The 17062-nt window shown below is 45.3% G+C and overlaps 1 protein-coding gene across 4 annotated transcripts; it reads left to right on the plus strand.

Moving 5' to 3' along the window:
• Positions 1-6582: 6582 nt before the first annotated feature.
• Positions 6583-16953, plus strand: LOC129839407 (CMRF35-like molecule 2). Of its 4 annotated transcripts, XM_055906839.1 has the most exons (7): positions 6583-8677; positions 9185-9520; positions 9712-9819; positions 11022-11081; positions 13377-13436; positions 15502-15609; positions 15758-16953. In XM_055906839.1, the coding sequence occupies exons 1-7, from the start codon at positions 8638-8640 to the stop codon at positions 16039-16041; spliced, it is 996 nt and encodes a 331-aa protein (XP_055762814.1). In that variant the 5' UTR covers positions 6583-8637; the 3' UTR covers positions 16042-16953. The 4 variants fall into 4 exon arrangements, with proteins under 4 accessions (XP_055762814.1, XP_055762816.1, XP_055762812.1 ...); XM_055906841.1 differs by lacking the exon at positions 11022-11081; XM_055906837.1 differs by lacking the exon at positions 15758-16953 and having other exon boundaries at positions 15048-15595.
• Positions 16954-17062: the final 109 nt, after the last annotated feature.

Here is a 17062-nt window from a genome sequence, read left to right on the forward strand (position 1 = left end):
CGGATCCTAGTTTCTCCTTCTAGAAAGATGTGATGAACGTGTTGTAACAGTGTGATCTGGTATGAAGACGTCTTTTGGCTTGAGACGCGCCGGGGCCTCTTCTCAGCCTGTGTCTCTGTATGCTGATGACTCAACGCTATACACGTCAGCTACCACAGCCAGTGAAATCACTGCAGCGCTTTACTAAGAGCTGCAGTCAGTTTCAGAATGGGCGGCAAGAAATAAGTCCTAAATGATTTAGAAAACTAATAGCGTTGTATTTGGCACAAATCATTCACTAAACCCTAAATTGAGCAAGTTGAGGAGACTAAACTGCTTGTAGTAAACCTGTATTGTAAACTGTCATGGTCAAAACATATTGTTTTGTCCAGTTGTGTGGTCAGGCGCCACAAAGAAAGTCTTAGGCAAATTAGAATTGTCCCAGAACAGGGCAGCACGGCTGGCTCTTAAATGTACACAGAGAGCTAATGTTAATAATATGCATGTCAATCTCTCCTGGCCCAAAGTGGAGGAGAGATTAACTTCATCACTACTTGCATTTGTGAAAAGTATTGCCATGTTGAATGCAGCGAGCTGCCTGTTTAAACTACTAGCACACAGCTCAGACACCCATTCATACCCCACAAGACATGCCACCAGAGGTCTGTTTAAACTACTAGCACACAGCTCAGACACCCATTCATACCCCACAAGACATGCCACCAGAGGTCTGTTTAAACTACTAGCACACAGCTCAGACACCCATTCATACCCCACAAGACATGCCACCAGAGGTCTGTTTAAACTACTAGCACACAGCTCAGACACCCATTCATACCCCACAAGACATGCCACCAGAGGTCTGTTTAAACTACTAGCACACAGCTCAGACACCCATGCATACCCCACAAGACATGCCACCAGAGGTCCAGAACAGACTATGGGAGGCGCACAGTACTACATAGAGCCATGGCTACATGGAACTCTATTACACATCAAGTAACTGATGCAAGCAGTAAAATCAGATTTAAAAACCATGCAGAACTACACCTTATGGAACAGCAGGGAATGTGAAGAGACACACACATGCAGACAAACACATGATAACATACGCACTCCACGTACAGTACACATGTATATTGTGTTGTAGAGTAGTGGCCTGAGGGAGCATACTGTGTTGTAGATATGTCATGTTTTTAGAATTGCATATAACTGCCTTAATGTTGCTGGACCCCAGGAAGTGTAGCTGCTGCCTTAGCAGGAACTAATGAGGATCCATAATAAACCCCAGGAAGAGTAGCTGCTGCCTTGGCAGGAACTAATGAGGATCCATAATAAACCCCAGGAAGAGTAGCTGCTGCCTTGGCAGGAAGTAACGAGGATCCATAATAAACCCCAGGAAGAGTAGCTGCTGCCTTGGCAGGAACTAATAGGGATCCATAATAAACCCCAGGAAGAGAAGCTGCTGCCTTGGGAGGAACTAATGGGGATCCATAAACACTAATACAAATACATGTTGTTCAACTCTGGGAGATTGACAAGTGTGTGTGTGTGTGTGTGCGTCTGTGTGCGTGCGTGTATGTCGTTTCCCCTCACCTTGGTGTAACCCACTGTTGTGCCAACCCTGAAGGAGGAAATGGAGAAAAGGTCTCACTTTAACTTGCTGTCCTACAACAGGTGAGACTGGTGAGGAGGGTGGCGATGATGGTGGTGATGATGATGGTGATACAGATTATGATATTCCGGCTACTTAACTAAAAAAGTGACAGCTGATCTTTGCTATAATGTCTAATCAAAAGATCAGCTGTGACTATTAAGCCACTAGGAGGCAGTATTCAGCACAGAAACAGCATTGCTGCCCCTAAAAAGGCAGGATTCTTACTGCCTCCAGCTCTGCCTTGGGGCGGCGATATTCTCCCTGCTGTACTCAAGGGTCCCTTGCCATCCAAGATCTCCTCCCAAGTCCAAGAGTCTTGAACCCGCTGCTCCTGGGTATCGCGCTGCTTGGTCCAGTTGTGGTGGGTGATTCTGTAACGGTGTTCCTCCTCATCGTCTGAAGAGGAGTAAGAGAGGTCGGACCAATACGCAGCGTGGTAAGTGTCCATCTTCAATTTAATAACTGAACACTAAGAATACAAAAATAACAACGTGAAATCCAAAACGAAAACGAAACAGTCCCGTATGGTGAAAAACACAGACACAGGAAACAATCACCCACAACACACAATGACAAACAGGCTACCTAAATATGGCTCCCAATCAGAGACAACGACTGACACCTGCCTCTGATTGAGAACCATATTAGGCCAAACACATAGAAACAGACAACCTAGACAAACAACATAGAATGCCCACCCACATCACACCCTGACCAAACAAAACATAGAAACATACAAAGCAAACTATGGTCAGGGCGTGACACACTGATGGGTGACATAACCAGTCCCATAGTAGGGTGACGTAACCATTCCCACTTTTGGGTGACATAACCAGTCCCATAGTAGGGTGACATAACCAGTCTCACAGTACGGTGACATAACCAGTCCCATAGTAGGGTGACATAACAATTCCCACAGTAGGGTGACATAACCAATGTGAATTGCCAAATTTTTCATAATGCACTATGTATGTTTATACACCATTTATACACACATTTATAGAGTATGACACATAGTTTATAGATAATTTGTGAAGCATTTATGTGGTGCTTATGACGCCTTTATTTGTGAAGCCTTTATGTATAGCCTTTATAAATGGTACAGGGTTTAAAATGGGACCGTTAATCCTAACCCGTGTTTTATGGAGGTCCAGGATATTGTTGAGCCTGTGTTTTAATCCTAACCCTGTTTTATAGAGGTCCAGGATATTGTTCAGCCTGTGTTTTAATCCTAACCCTGTTTTATAGAGGTCTAGGATATTGTTGAGCCTGTGTTTTCATCCTAACTGTAACGACAGTCTAACTGTAACGACAGTCTCGCCTCCTCGGACGAGGAGAGGCGAGAAGGATCGGAGGACCAATGTGCAGCGTGGTAAGTTTCCATGATTTTATATGCACGAAAACAATATACAATCCAAAATAACTAAACGAACTAAACGTCACAGTCCCGTGTGGCACAAACACTGACACAGAAAACAATCACCCACAAACAAACACCTGTCCCTGATTGAGAACCATATCAGGCAAATACAATTAACCCAACATAGAAACACATAACATAGAATGCCCACCCAGCTCACGTCCTGACCAACTAAACACATACTAAACAAAGGAAATAAGGTCAGGAACGTGACAGTACCCCCCCTCAAGGTGCGGACTCCGACCGCAAAACTGAACCTATAGGGGAGGGTCTGGGTGGGCATCTGTCCACGGTGGCGGCTCTGGACATTGTCCCCACCCCACCATAGTCAATCCCCGCTTCCGTAGCCTCCTCCCAATGACCACCCTCCAAATTAACCCACCTGGATTAAGTGACAGCACCTGACTAAGGGGCAACACCGGGATGAGGGGCAGCACCGGACTGAGGGGCAGCACCGGACTGAGGGGCAGCTCCGGACTGAGGGGCAGCACCGGACTGAGGGGCAGCTCCGGACTGAGGGGCAGCTGCGGACTGAGGGGCAGCTGCGGACTGAGGGGCAGCTCCGGACTGAAGAGCAGCACCTGACTGAAGAGCAGCTCCGGACTGGCTTACGGCTCTGGCTGCTCAAGGCTGGCTGACAGCTCTGGCTGCTCATGGCTGGCTGACGGCTCTGGCTGCTCATGGCTGGCTGAAGGCTCTGGCTGCTCATGGCTGGCTGACGGCTCTGGCTGCTCATGACTGGCTGACGGCTCTGGCTGCTCATGGCTGGGTGACGGCTCTGGCTGCTCATGGCTGGCTGAAGGCTCTGGCTGCTCTTGGCTGGCGGAAGGCTCTGGCTGCTCCTGTCTGGCGGAAGGCTCTGGCTGCTCCTGTCTGTCGGAAGGCTCTGGCTGCTCCTGTCTGGCGGAAGGCTCTGGCTGCTCCTGTCTGGCGGACGGCTCTAGCGGCTCCTGTCTGGCGGACGGCTCTAGCGGCTCCTGTCTGGCGGACGGCTCTAGCGGCTCCTGTCTGGCGGACGGCTCAAGCGGCTCCTGTCTGGCGGACGGCTCTGAAGGCTCAGGACAGACGGGCGGCTTTGAAGGCTCAGGACAGACGGGCGGCTTTGAAGGGTCAGGACAGACGGGCGGCTTTGAAGGGTCAGGACAGACGGGCGGCTTTGAAGGCTCAGGACAGACGGGCGGCTTTGAAGGCTCAGTACAGACGGGCAGCGCAGGCGGCGCTTGGCAGACGGACAGCTCAGACGGCGTTGGGCAGACGGGCAGTTCAGGCGCCGCTGGGCAGACGGCAGACTCTGGCCGGCTGAGGCGCACTGTAGGCCTGGTGCATGGTGCCGGAACTGGAGGTACCGGGCTAAGGACACGCACCTTAAGGCTAGTGCGGGGAGCAGCAACAGGACGCACAGGACTCTGGAGATGCACAGGAGGCTTGGTGCGTGGTGCCGGAACTGGTGGTACCGGGCTGGAGACACGCACCATAGGGCTAGTGCGTGGAGGAGGAACAGGGCTCTGGAGACGCACAGGAGGCTTGGTGCGTGGTGCCGGAACTGGTGGTACCGGGCTGGAGACACGCACCATAGGGCTAGTGCATGGAGGAGGAACAGGGCTCTGGAGACGCACAGTAAGCCTGGTGCGTGGTGTAGGCACTGGTGGTACTGGGCTGGGGCGGGGAGGTGGCGCCGGATATACCGGACCGTGCAGGCGTACTGGCTCCCTTGAGCACCGAGCCTGCCCAACCTTACCTGGTTGTATGCTCCCCGTAGCCCGACCAGTGCGGAGAGGTCGAATAACCCGCACTGGGCTGTGTTGGCGAACCGGGGACACCATGCGTAAGGCTGGTGCCATGTATGCCGGCCCGAGGAGACGCACTGGAGACCAGACGCGTTGAGCCGGCTTCATGGCACCTGGCTCAATGCCCAATCTAGCCCTGCCAGTGCCGGGAGGTGGAATAACCCGCACCGGGCTATGCACACGTACAGGAGACACCGTGCGCTCTACCGCATAACACGGTGTCTGCCCGTACTCTCGCTCTCCACGGTAAGATCGGGAAGTTGGCGCAGGTCTCCTACCTGACTTCGCCACACTACCCTTTAGCCCCCCCCCCCCCAATACATTTTTTGGGCTTGACTCACAGGCTTCCGTGCTAGCCGCTTACCTTCATAACGCCGGTTCCTCTCTCCGGTTGCCTCTGCTCTCCTAACTGCCTCCAGCTATTCCCATGGGAGGCGATCTTTTTCAGCCAGGATCTCCTCCCATGTGTAGCAACCCTTGCCGTCCAAAACATCCTCCCATGTCCATTCCTCCTTCTTGCGCTCCTTCTGCTTTTTCCACCGCTGCTTGGTCCTTTGTTGGTGGGTGATTTTACAACGACAGTCTAGCTTGTCCTCCTCCTCGGACGAGGAGAGGCGAGAAGTATCGGAGGACCAATGTGCAGCGTGGTAAGTTTCCATGATTTAATATGCACGAAAACAATATACAATACAAAATAACAAAACGAACTAACCGTCACAGTCCCGTGTGGCACAAACACTGACACAGAAAACAATCACCCACAAACAAACAGTGAGAACAGCCTACCTTAATATGGTTCTCAATCAGAGGAAACGTAAAACACCTGCCCCTGATTGAGAACCATATCAGGCAAATACAATTAACCCAACATAGAAACACAAAACATAGAATGCCCACCCAGCTCACGTCCTGACCAACTAAACACATACTAAACAAAGGAAATAAGGTCAGGAACGTGACACTAACCCTGTTTTATAGAGGTCCAGGATATTTTTGAGCCTGTGTTTTAATCCTAACCCTGTCTAATAGAGGTCTAGGATATTGTTGAGCCTGTGTTTTAATCCCAACCCTGTCTAATAGAGGTCCAGGATATTGTTGAGCCTGTGTTTTAATCCCAACCCTGTCTAATAGAGGTCCATGATATTGTTGAGCCTGTGTTTTAATCCTAACCCTGTCTAATAGAGGTCCAGGATATTGTTGAGCCTGTGTTTTAATCCCAACCCTGTCTAATAGCGGTCCAGGATATTGTTGAGTTTGTGTGAGTCTCTTTATCAAATCAGGTGAGATGTTTTTCTCGTAATAGAGAACTGTGCTTGTTTCTCTTCTCAGGACTGTTCTCTCTTGACTTTCTCACTTACTGTGTCTGTGTGTGTGTGTGTGTGTGTGTGTGTGTGTGTGTGTGTGTGTGTGTGTGTGTGTGTGCGCTCAAACTTTATAATTTATATTGCCCGAGAAGCCGGTGTTTGGAGGATTTATTGGCACGGGTGTTGTTAGGCCTGAGGATATATTGGCACGGGTGTTGTCAGGCCTGAGGATATATTGGCACGGGTGTTGTTAGGCCTGAGGATATATTGGCACGGGTGTTGTTAGGCCTGAGGATATATTGGCACGGGTGTTGTTAGGCCTGAGGATATATTGGCACGGGTGTTGTTAGGCCTGAGGATATATTGGCACGGGTGTTGTTAGGCCTGAGGATATATTGGCACGGGTGTTGTTAGGCCTGAGGATATATTGGCACGGGTGTTGTTAGGCCTGAGGATATATTGTCACGGGTGTTGTTAGTTCCGGAGATATATTGGCAAGGATGTTGTTAGGTTTCGATTATCAGTTTTATACAACGGGTTGCCAAAATATTCAAATAATGATTTACATATTTTAATTAAAAACTTTATTTTGATGAATTTATTCATACTATTTCATCCTTCCACAAGACAATAGTCCAGACACTAGGGTTGCTACCCAAGCCAGCTGGTCGTTTGTTCTATCAGTTCAGAACCAGTCGTTCAGTCATTTTGTTCTGTATCTATGGATGCGACCCAGTCGTTCAGTCATTTTGTTCTGTATCTATGGACGTGACCCAGTCATTCAGTCTTTTTGTTCTGTATCTATGGACGTGACTCAGTTGTTCAGTCTTTTTGTTCTGTATCTATGGACGTGACCCAGTCGTTCAGTCTTTTTGTTCTGTATCTATGGACGTGACTCAGTTGTTCAGTCTTTTTGTTCTGTATCTATGGACGTGACCCAGTCGTTCAGTCTTTTTGTTCTGTATCTATGGACGTGACCCAGTTGTTCAGTCTTTTTGTTCTGTATCTATGGACGCGACACAGTCGTTCAGTCTTTTTGTTCTGTATCTATGGACGTGACCCAGTTGTTCACTCTTTTTGTTCTGTATCTATAGACATGACACAGTCGTTCAGTCTTTTTGTTCTGTATCTATGGACGTGACCCAGTCGTTCAGTCTTTTTGTTCTGTATCTATGGACGCGACCCAGTCGTTCAGTCTTTTTGTTCTGTATCTATGGACGTGACCCAGTCATTGGTTCTAAATGTTCTGTTGCCATACTGGCTGGTAACGTTCTGATCCCCTGCTTGGTAGTTTGCCAAATATGGTTGCTTGGTAGCTAGCCAACTTGGTAGCTAGACAACTACAGTCACGTAGAACAGTGCAGCCAGAATAACAGCAAAGTAGCTGCATTTGTTTAAGCTGTTTTCTAGTGACATTTATTTGGATACATCCATAACAATGATCTAATGAGGCGTGATTTCGCCTGGCATAGAAAATGTGCTCTCTCGTCAGGACACTGTTGTTCAGAGGAGCTAGCCAACAACAGAGGAGCTAGCCAACAACAGAGGAGCTAGCCAACAACAGAGGAGCTAGCCAACAACAGAGGAGCTAGCCAACAACACAGCAACACAATCACTTCAAACTGAAGCTGGAAAGACTGCAAACTACCTGTATTTCATTTGACCAGTTTTCTATTGACATTTATGTGTAAATATCCATGAACATGATGCAGATTCATGATTTTGACTGTCTGTGAAAAGATGGCCGCCTGCCTGTCTTGTCCCGACTCCCAACTGCTGCACGTTCATTACGATGTTACAGCTGGAGATCCAATTTCAATATTGAAACAATGTTGCAAATGTCAGAGAGACAGACAGCAACGTTTATACAAATCTCCACTGTTGAAAACCAATTGCTAGTCTACAACAAATGTGAAATAATGTCTAGATGCTTTTTACAGTGGACATCAAGTTCATAAATTGCCTGGCTGGGCTGATGAATTGCGCAGTGAGATGGAAGAGAGTAAATAGGCATTTCAACATCAGAGCTTTAGCTGGTGGTAACTTGTGAAATAGACACCGGCTGGAATGAAGTTTTAACCAATCAGCGTCAAGGATTATACCCACCCATTGTATAATATAAGATAAACTTAAACTTAACCAAGTGTCCATATTCATGTATATTTATTCAAACAAACACCCAAATATAAGTGTGTGTGTGCATGTTTGTCTAAAAAAAAAACTGACACACACAATGACATGAACGAAAACCCCAGATATCAACATACAGTAGAGAAAGAGGAACTGACGAGAGAGAGAGAGAGAGAGAGAGAGAGAGAGAGAGAGAATGCGCCTGCGTACTTGTTTACGTGTGTTGTTTGGGGTGTGTGTTTCTGGACTAAACAGCTACCAGAAGTTGTGTTCATAGCTACTAGGAGGGACTGGGAGAGAGTCTGAGTCAGTGGAGTACAGTATAATTTGTACAACATAGGAGGGAAGCCAGAGAGAAGAATGAGATATCTGGTGTCTGTCAACATCAGCCTCCTCTGTGGTGAGTACTATTAGAATATATTACATTAATACACACTCCATGTTGAACTGTTACTATCAGACCTCAATACATTAATACACACCCCATATTGAACTGTTACTATTAAACCTCAATACATTAATACACACCCCATATTGAACTGTTACTATCAGACCTCAATACATTAATACACACCCCATATTGAACTGTTACTATCAGACCTCAATACATTAATACACACCCCATATTGAACTGTGTTACTCACTGAACACAGCACTCAATTCTTGGTATGTATGATTGTACGCTACAGTGATCAATACTGTACTTTACTTTATCCTTCAACACTGTTTTACTGTATTGCTGTAGTCCTGAACACATAAATGTACTGTATCACTCAGTCCCAGATTATTAAACATTCTCTACCTGTCACTCAACTATCTCCCTCACCTGACTGTCTGTGAAACATGGTAACTATGACAACTGTTATTGTAGAGATGATGTGAATGTGTTTCTGTGGTTGTTTCATAGCTGTGAGCTGTGTGATGTCATCAGTGATCACAACGAGAGGGAAAGAAGGAGGACATTCTACCATTCAGTGTCCTTATGACCGGGGGTTTGAGACAAACCAGAAGTACCTCTCTAAAGGGATCTGGGCCTCCCGGGTTGACGTGATCAAAACCCAAACGCATCAGCACCCAGCGTGGACTCATGAAGGGAGATTCTCTCTGTATGACGACACAGAGAGAAGAGTCTTCACTGTGACCATCACTAACCTGATCCAAGAGGATTCTGGGACCTACTGGTGTGAAATCAACACATGGTGGTGGTATAACAAGACTGAAGTCAGGATCACTGTGGACAGAGGTTGGTTTCTAAGACCTTCTATCAGTGTGTTTATGTGGAGGATTATATTTTACACATTATATATTTGTGTCGATGCATCATATCTCTGTCTCTCTCCCTCACTCTCTCTCTCTCTCTTTCTCTTTCGTTCTCTCTCTCTTTTTCTCACTCTCTCTCTCCATAACTCTCTATCTCTCTGTCTCTCTCTACAGCTCCTGTTCCTCCCAACCCTGGCTCCGTCACCTCCAGACTTCTCCTCTCCACGACACACCCATCAACAAACATCACCATGACAACTGACTCCTCAAACTCCACAGCAGGTATATTACCCTCAGTAGACCTGCTCTCTATAGCCTACACACTTATCTGTAGGCCTACATCTCTCTCTCTCTCCATCTATCTCTGTCCCTCCTCTGTTATCTTTCTCTCTGTCTTTCTGTCCTCCTTTTTTTCTCCCCCTCACATCTCCTCCTCTCCCCCTCACATCTCTCTCTCACATCTCCTCTTCTCCTCTCCCCATATCGCATCTCCTCATCTCCACTCTCTCCTCTCCCCCTCTCACATCTCCCTCTCACCCAATCACTGATATTAATCCATGTTATTTAGTCCCTATAATCTGTTCAGTCATTATCTTTAGTATTGTAACTACTCAGAGAGGTTCTGTATTGAGAGACTAGTAGTTACAGTCATTATCTTTAGTATTGTAACTACTCAGAGAGGTTCTGTATTAGAGACTAGTAGTTACAGTCATTATCTTTAGTATTGTAACTACTCAGAGAGGTTCTGTATTGAGAGACTAGTAGTTACAGTCATTATCTTTAGTATTGTAACTACTCAGAGAGGTGCTGTATTAGAGACTAGTAGTTACAGTCATTATCTTTAGTATTGTAACTGTACTCAGAGAGGTGCTGTATTAGAGACTAGTAGTTACAGTCATTATCTTTAGTATTGTAACTGTACTCAGAGAGGTGCTGTATTAGAGACTAGTAGTTACAGTCATTATCTTTAGTATTGTAACTGTACTCAGAGAGGTGCTGTATTGAGAGACAAGTAGTTACAGTCATTGTAGGTCAAGGTTCACACCACTTCCTCTGAAACACACAGAGTGGGTACTACTTTCAGTCTCAGAAACACACACCCCAAACCACACACGGTAACAAGGACACAGGCGCATTCTCTCTCTCTCTCTCTCTCTCTCTCTCTCTCTCTCTCTCTCTCTCTCTCTCTCTCTCTCTCCTCTCTCTCTCTCTCTCTCTCTCTCTCTCTCTCTCTCTCTCTCTCTCTCTCTCTCTCTCTCTCTCTCTCTCTCTCTCTCTCTCTCTCTCTCTCTCTCTCTCTCTCCTCTCTCTCTCTCTCTCTCTCTCTCTCTCTCTCTCTCTCTCTCTCTCTCTCTCTCTCTCTCTCTCTCTCTCTCTCTCTCTCTCTTTCTTTCTTTCTTTCTTTCTTTCTTTCTTTCTTTCTTTCTTTCTTTCTTTGTTGGGGGGCTTTCACCTTACATATTTGACGCATTATGTTCCAACAGCTAGGACCAATGGAACAGTAGGAACAACATCACCACCCACAGACATGACTAGAACACAAGGTAACAACAGCATCACCACCACAGACATGACTAGAACACAAGGTAACAACAGCATCACCACCACAGACATGACTAGAACACAATGTAACAACATCACCACCACAGACATGACTAGAACACAAGGTAACAACAGCATCACCACCACAGACATGACTAGAACACAATGTAACAACATCACCACCACAGACATGACTAGAACACAAGGTAACAACAGCATCACCACCACAGACATGACTAGAACACAAGGTAACAACAGCATCACCACCACAGACATGACTAGGACACAAGGTAACAACATCATCACCACCACAGACATGACTAGAACACAAGGTAACAACAGCATCACCACCACAGACATGACTAGAACACAAGGTAACAGCATCACCACCACATACATGACTAGAACACAAGGTAACAACAGCATCACCACCACAGACATGACTAGAACACAAGGTAACAACAGCTTCACCATGGTAACATAATGAACCCTCGGCACAACATGACACTTAGAGATAAACTACAACTACCAAACACCATACTGTAAAATGAACTACAACTACCAAGCATCATATTGTAACATGGTCTTTAAAAAATCAAATATATTTAACCTTTATTTAACTAGGGAAGTCAGTTCAGAACAAATTCTTATTTACAATCACGGCCTACACCGTCCAAACCCAGACGATGCTGGGCCAATTGCGCACTGCAGTATGGGACTCCCAATCACGGCCGGTTGTGATACAGCCTGGAGTCAAACCAGGGTGTCTGTAGTGACACATCAAGCACTGAGATGCAGGGCCTTAGACCGCTGTCCAACTCTTATTATAACATGGACTACAACTACCAAGTTCAATATATAACATGGATTACAACTACCAAGCACCATACTGTAACATGGACTACATCTACCAAGCACCATACTGTAACATGGACTACAACTACCAAGCACCATACTGTAACATGGACTACAACTACCAAGCACCATACTGTAACATGGACTACAACTACCAAGCACCATACTGTAACATGGACTACAACTGCCAAGCACCATACTGTAACATGGACTACGACTACCAAGCACCATACTGTAACATGGACTACAACTACCAAGCACCATACGGTAACATGGACTACAACTACCAAGCACCATAGTGTAACATGGACTACAACAACCAAGCACCATACTGTAACATGGCCTACAACTACCAAACACCATACTGTAAAATGAACTACAACTACCAAGCATCATATTGTAACATGGTCTTTAAAAAATCAAATATATTTAACCTTTATTTAACTAGGGAAGTCAGTTCAGAACAAATTCTTATTTACAATCACGGCCTACACCGTCCAAACCCAGACGATGCTGGGCCAATTGCGCACTGCAGTATGGGACTCCCAATCACGGCCGGTTGTGATACAGCCTGGAGTCAAACCAGGGTGTCTGTAGTGACACATCAAGCACTGAGATGCAGGGCCTTAGACCGCTGTCCAACTCTTATTATAACATGGACTACAACTACCAAGTTCAATATATAACATGGATTACAACTACCAAGCACCATACTGTAACATGGACTACATCTACCAAGCACCATACTGTAACATGGACTACAACTACCAAGCACCATACTGTAACATGGACTACAACTACCAAGCACCATACTGTAACATGGACTACAACTACCAAGCACCATACTGTAACATGGACTACAACTGCCAAGCACCATACTGTAACATGGACTACGACTACCAAGCACCATACTGTAACATGGACTACAACTACCAAGCACCATACGGTAACATGGACTACAACTACCAAGCACCATAGTGTAACATGGACTACAACAACCAAGCACCATACTGTAACATGGCCTACAACTACCAAGCACCATACTGTAACAGGGACTACAACTACCAAGCACCACATTGTAACATGGACTACAACTACCAGGCACCATACTGTAACATGGACTACAACTACCAAGCACCATACTGTAACATGGACTACACCTGTTCTAGGTGATGTGATGTTCTCTGGTGTTGTTCTGGGTGTTCTAGGTGATGTGATGTTCTCTGGTGTTGGTCTGGGTGTTCTAGGTGATGTGATGTTCTCTGGTGTTCTCTGGGTGTTCTAGGTGATGTGATGTTCTCTGGTGTTGTTCTCTCTCTCTCTCTCTCTCTCTCTCTCTCTCTCTCTCTCTCTCTCTCTCTCTCTCTCTCTCTCTCTCTCTCTCTCTCTCTGATTGTTGGAGGGTTTTCACCTTACATATTTGACTCATAATGTTCCAACAGATAGGACCAATGGAACAGTAGGAACAACATCACCACCCACAGACATGACTAGAACACAAGGTAACAACAACATCACCACCACAGACATGACTAGAACACAAGGTAACAACATCATCACCACCACCACAGACATGACTAGAACACAAGGTAACAACATCACCACCACAGACATGACTAGAACACAAGGTAACAACAGCATCACCACAGACATGACTAGAACACAAGGTAACAACAGCATCACCACAGACATGACTAGAACACAAGGTAACAACATCACCACCACAGACATGACTAGAACACAAGGTAACAACAGCATCATCACCACAGACATGACTAGAACACAAGGTAACAACAGCATCACCACCACAGACATGACTAGAACACAAGGTAACAGCAGCATCACCACCACAGACATGACTATAACACAAGGTAACAACAGCATCACCACCACAGACATGACTAGAACACAAGGTAACAACAACATCACCACCACCACAGACATGACTATAACACAAGGTAACAACATCACCACCACCACCACAGACATGACTAGAACACAAGGTAACAACAGCACCACCACCACAGACATGACTAGAACACAAGGTAACAACAGCATCACCACCACAGACATGACTAGAACACAAGGTAACAACAGCATCACCACCACAGACATGACTAGAACACAAGGTAACAACAGCATCACCACCACAGACATGACTAGAACACAAGGTAACAACAGCATCACCACCACAGACATGACTAGAACACAAGGTAACGACAGCATCACCACCACAGACATGACTAGAACACAAGGTAACAACAGCATCACCACCACAGACATGACTAGAACACAAGGTAACAACAGCTACACACTACAACTACTGAGCACCATACTGTAAAATGAACTACAACTACCAAGCACCATACTGTAAAATGAACTACAACTACCAAGCATCATATTGCAACATGGTCTTTAAAATATATATATATATATTTAACCTTTATTTAACTAGGGAATCAGTTCAGAACAAATTCTTATTTACAATGACGGCCTACACCGGCCAATCCCAGCTGGGCCAATTGTGCACCGCAGTATGGGACTCCCAATCACGGCCGGTTGTGATACAGCCTGGAATCAAACCAGGGTGTCTGTAGTGACACATCAAGCACTGAGATGCAGGGCCTTAGACCGCTGTCCAACTCTTATTATAACATGGACTACAACTACCAAGCACCATACTGTAACATGAACTACAACTACCAAGCACCATACTGTAACATGGACTACAACTACCAAGCACCATACTGTAACATGGACTACAACTACCAAGCACCATACTGTAACATGGACTACAACTACCAGGCACCATACTGTAACATGGACTACGACTACCAAGCACCATATTGTAACATGGACTACAACTACCAAGCACCATACTGTAACATGGACTACGACTACCAAGCATCCTTCCCTCATAAACTACAACTATGAATCTAAAGACACACCACCTTGTGGTAGAAACTAGTCATTACATCTTCCACCTCTAGACAGTGAATAACATTAAACCAGAACAAAAACACATTGACTTTGCCTGATACTTCATATTAGATTGAATAATCTTACTGACTATTGATACCTCATTGACAATTCCTCTCTATGTTCTGCTCTAGGTGATCTGATGTTCTCTGGTGTTGTTCTAGGTGATGTGATGTTCTCTGGTGTTGGTCTGGGTGTTCTACGTGATGTGATGTTCTCTGGTGTTGGTCTGGGTGTTCTAGGTGATGTGATGTTCTCTGGTGCTGTTCTGGGTGTTCTAGGTGATGTGATGTTCTCTGGTGTTGGTCTGGGTGTTCTAGGTGACGTGATGTTCTCTGGTGTTGGTCTGGGTGTTCTAAGTGATGTGATGTTCTCTGGTGTTGTTCTGGGTGTTCTAGGTGATGTGATGTTCTCTGGTGTTGTTCTGGGTGTTCTAGGTGATGTGATGTTCTCTGGTGTTGGTCTGGGTGTTCTAGGTGATGTGATGTTCTCTGGTGTTGTTCTGGGTGTTCTAGGTGATGTGATGTTCTCTGGTGTTGTTCTGGGTGTTCTAGGTGATGTTCTCTGGTGTTGGTCTGGGTGTTCTAGGTGATGTGATGTTCTCTGGTGTTGGTCTGGGTGTTGTTCTACTACTGCTGGGTCTGCTGCTGTTCATGTTCTTTAGACAGAGGAGAGACAGAGACAGGAGACCAACAGGTACGCTAGTTATTACACACAATCATTATTTAAAGATTTAACAAATATGTCAAAACATTTGTAAAGGTTTTATAAATAAAAACATTTAATAACAAAACATAAATAAATGATCATCAACAATAAATCATCTGTTTGTTTTCCTCTTCAGCATCTAAACACTCTGCCAGACTGTTGGTGTCTGACTCCATGACAACCAACCAGGATCCAGACACAGGAACCATCACCAACCCCATCTATGCCACAGGAACCAATCATAACCCAGATACAGCCTGTGATATCACCACCATCTATGCCAAGGCAACCAATCCTCAACCAGATGACATCTACTCCAATGTTGGAGGTGGAGAGTCTCCAGACAGTGTGACGTATGCTACTGTCAACTTCCCCAGATATCCAGCCCGTCTCCACTATGCTACTGTCAACTTCCCCTGAGATCCAGCCTGTCTCCACTATGCTACTGTCAACTTCCCCAGAGATCCAGCCTGTCTCCACTATGCTACTGTCAACTTCCCCAGAGATCCAGCCTGTCTCCAGTATGATACTGTCAACTTCCCCAGAGATCCAGCCTGTCTCCAGTATGATACTGTCAACTTCCCCAGAGATCCATCCTGTCTCCACTATGCTACTGTCAACTTCCCCAGAGATCCAGCCTGTCTCCAGTATGATACTGTCAACTTCCCCAGAGATCCATCCTGTCTCCACTATGCTACTGTCAACTTCCCCAGAGATCCAGCCTGTCTCCAGTATGATACTGTCAACTTCCCCAGAGATCCAGCCTGTCTCCAGTATGATACTGTCAACTTCCCCAGAGATCCATCCTGTCTCCACTATGCTACTGTCACTGATCTGTATGGCACAGCATGAATTCATGTCTTCAGGTTTTGCTTCATTCATGTTTTCATGTTGTCATTTAGTCATTATTTTGTGTTTTTAATTAATTAATTAATTTGATCAATAATTTGTTCATTTGTTCATATATTCATTTAATCATTTATTAATTTGTTCGTTCATTCATTCATTCATATTTTTATTCAACATTTTCATCTTTCATTTGTTTCTGTATTCATTATTTATTTGTTTGCTCTTTCATTCATCATTCGTTAGTTCAATCATCTGTTCATCATTATCATTACATCATTATTTAGTTTGTTTGTCGGTCGTTACCTCTGTACGTCCGTTCATTCATTCATTCATTCATTGTTTCTACTGTGAATGTAACACTGGTTTGAACAAACAGAGACAGTTTGTAGCTTTTAGAAACCTTTGATTATTCAGTGTATTTTACTCCACTTGATGGGAAATGAGACTATGTGTATTTGTCATTAAAGCACCAATATATTTCTATGTGTTTGATATGTTCCATTCTAGACATTACTATAAGTAGTCCTCCCCTCACCAGCCTCCACTGGTGCTGTCAGTAAACTCAGTACCTGTCTCATCAACATGTACCACT

Source organism: Salvelinus fontinalis, chromosome 40 (genome assembly GCF_029448725.1).
Source record: "Salvelinus fontinalis isolate EN_2023a chromosome 40, ASM2944872v1, whole genome shotgun sequence".
In the NCBI taxonomy this organism is placed as follows: domain Eukaryota; kingdom Metazoa; phylum Chordata; class Actinopteri; order Salmoniformes; family Salmonidae; genus Salvelinus; species Salvelinus fontinalis.

What these genes read in the sequence shown, in the direction of transcription:
- LOC129839407 (XM_055906837.1), top strand. Translation starts at nt 8,638, where the DNA reads ATGAGATATCTGGTGTCTGTCAACATCAGCCTCCTCTGTG. An exon ending in CAGGATCACTGTGGACAGAG is followed by an intron (nt 9,521 to 9,711) that starts GTTGGTTTCTAA and finishes CTCTCTCTACAG; the next exon opens with CTCCTGTTCCTCCCAACCCT. An exon ending in AGACATGACTAGAACACAAG is followed by an intron (nt 13,437 to 15,047) that starts GTAACAACAACA and finishes GTTCTGCTCTAG; the next exon opens with GTGATCTGATGTTCTCTGGT.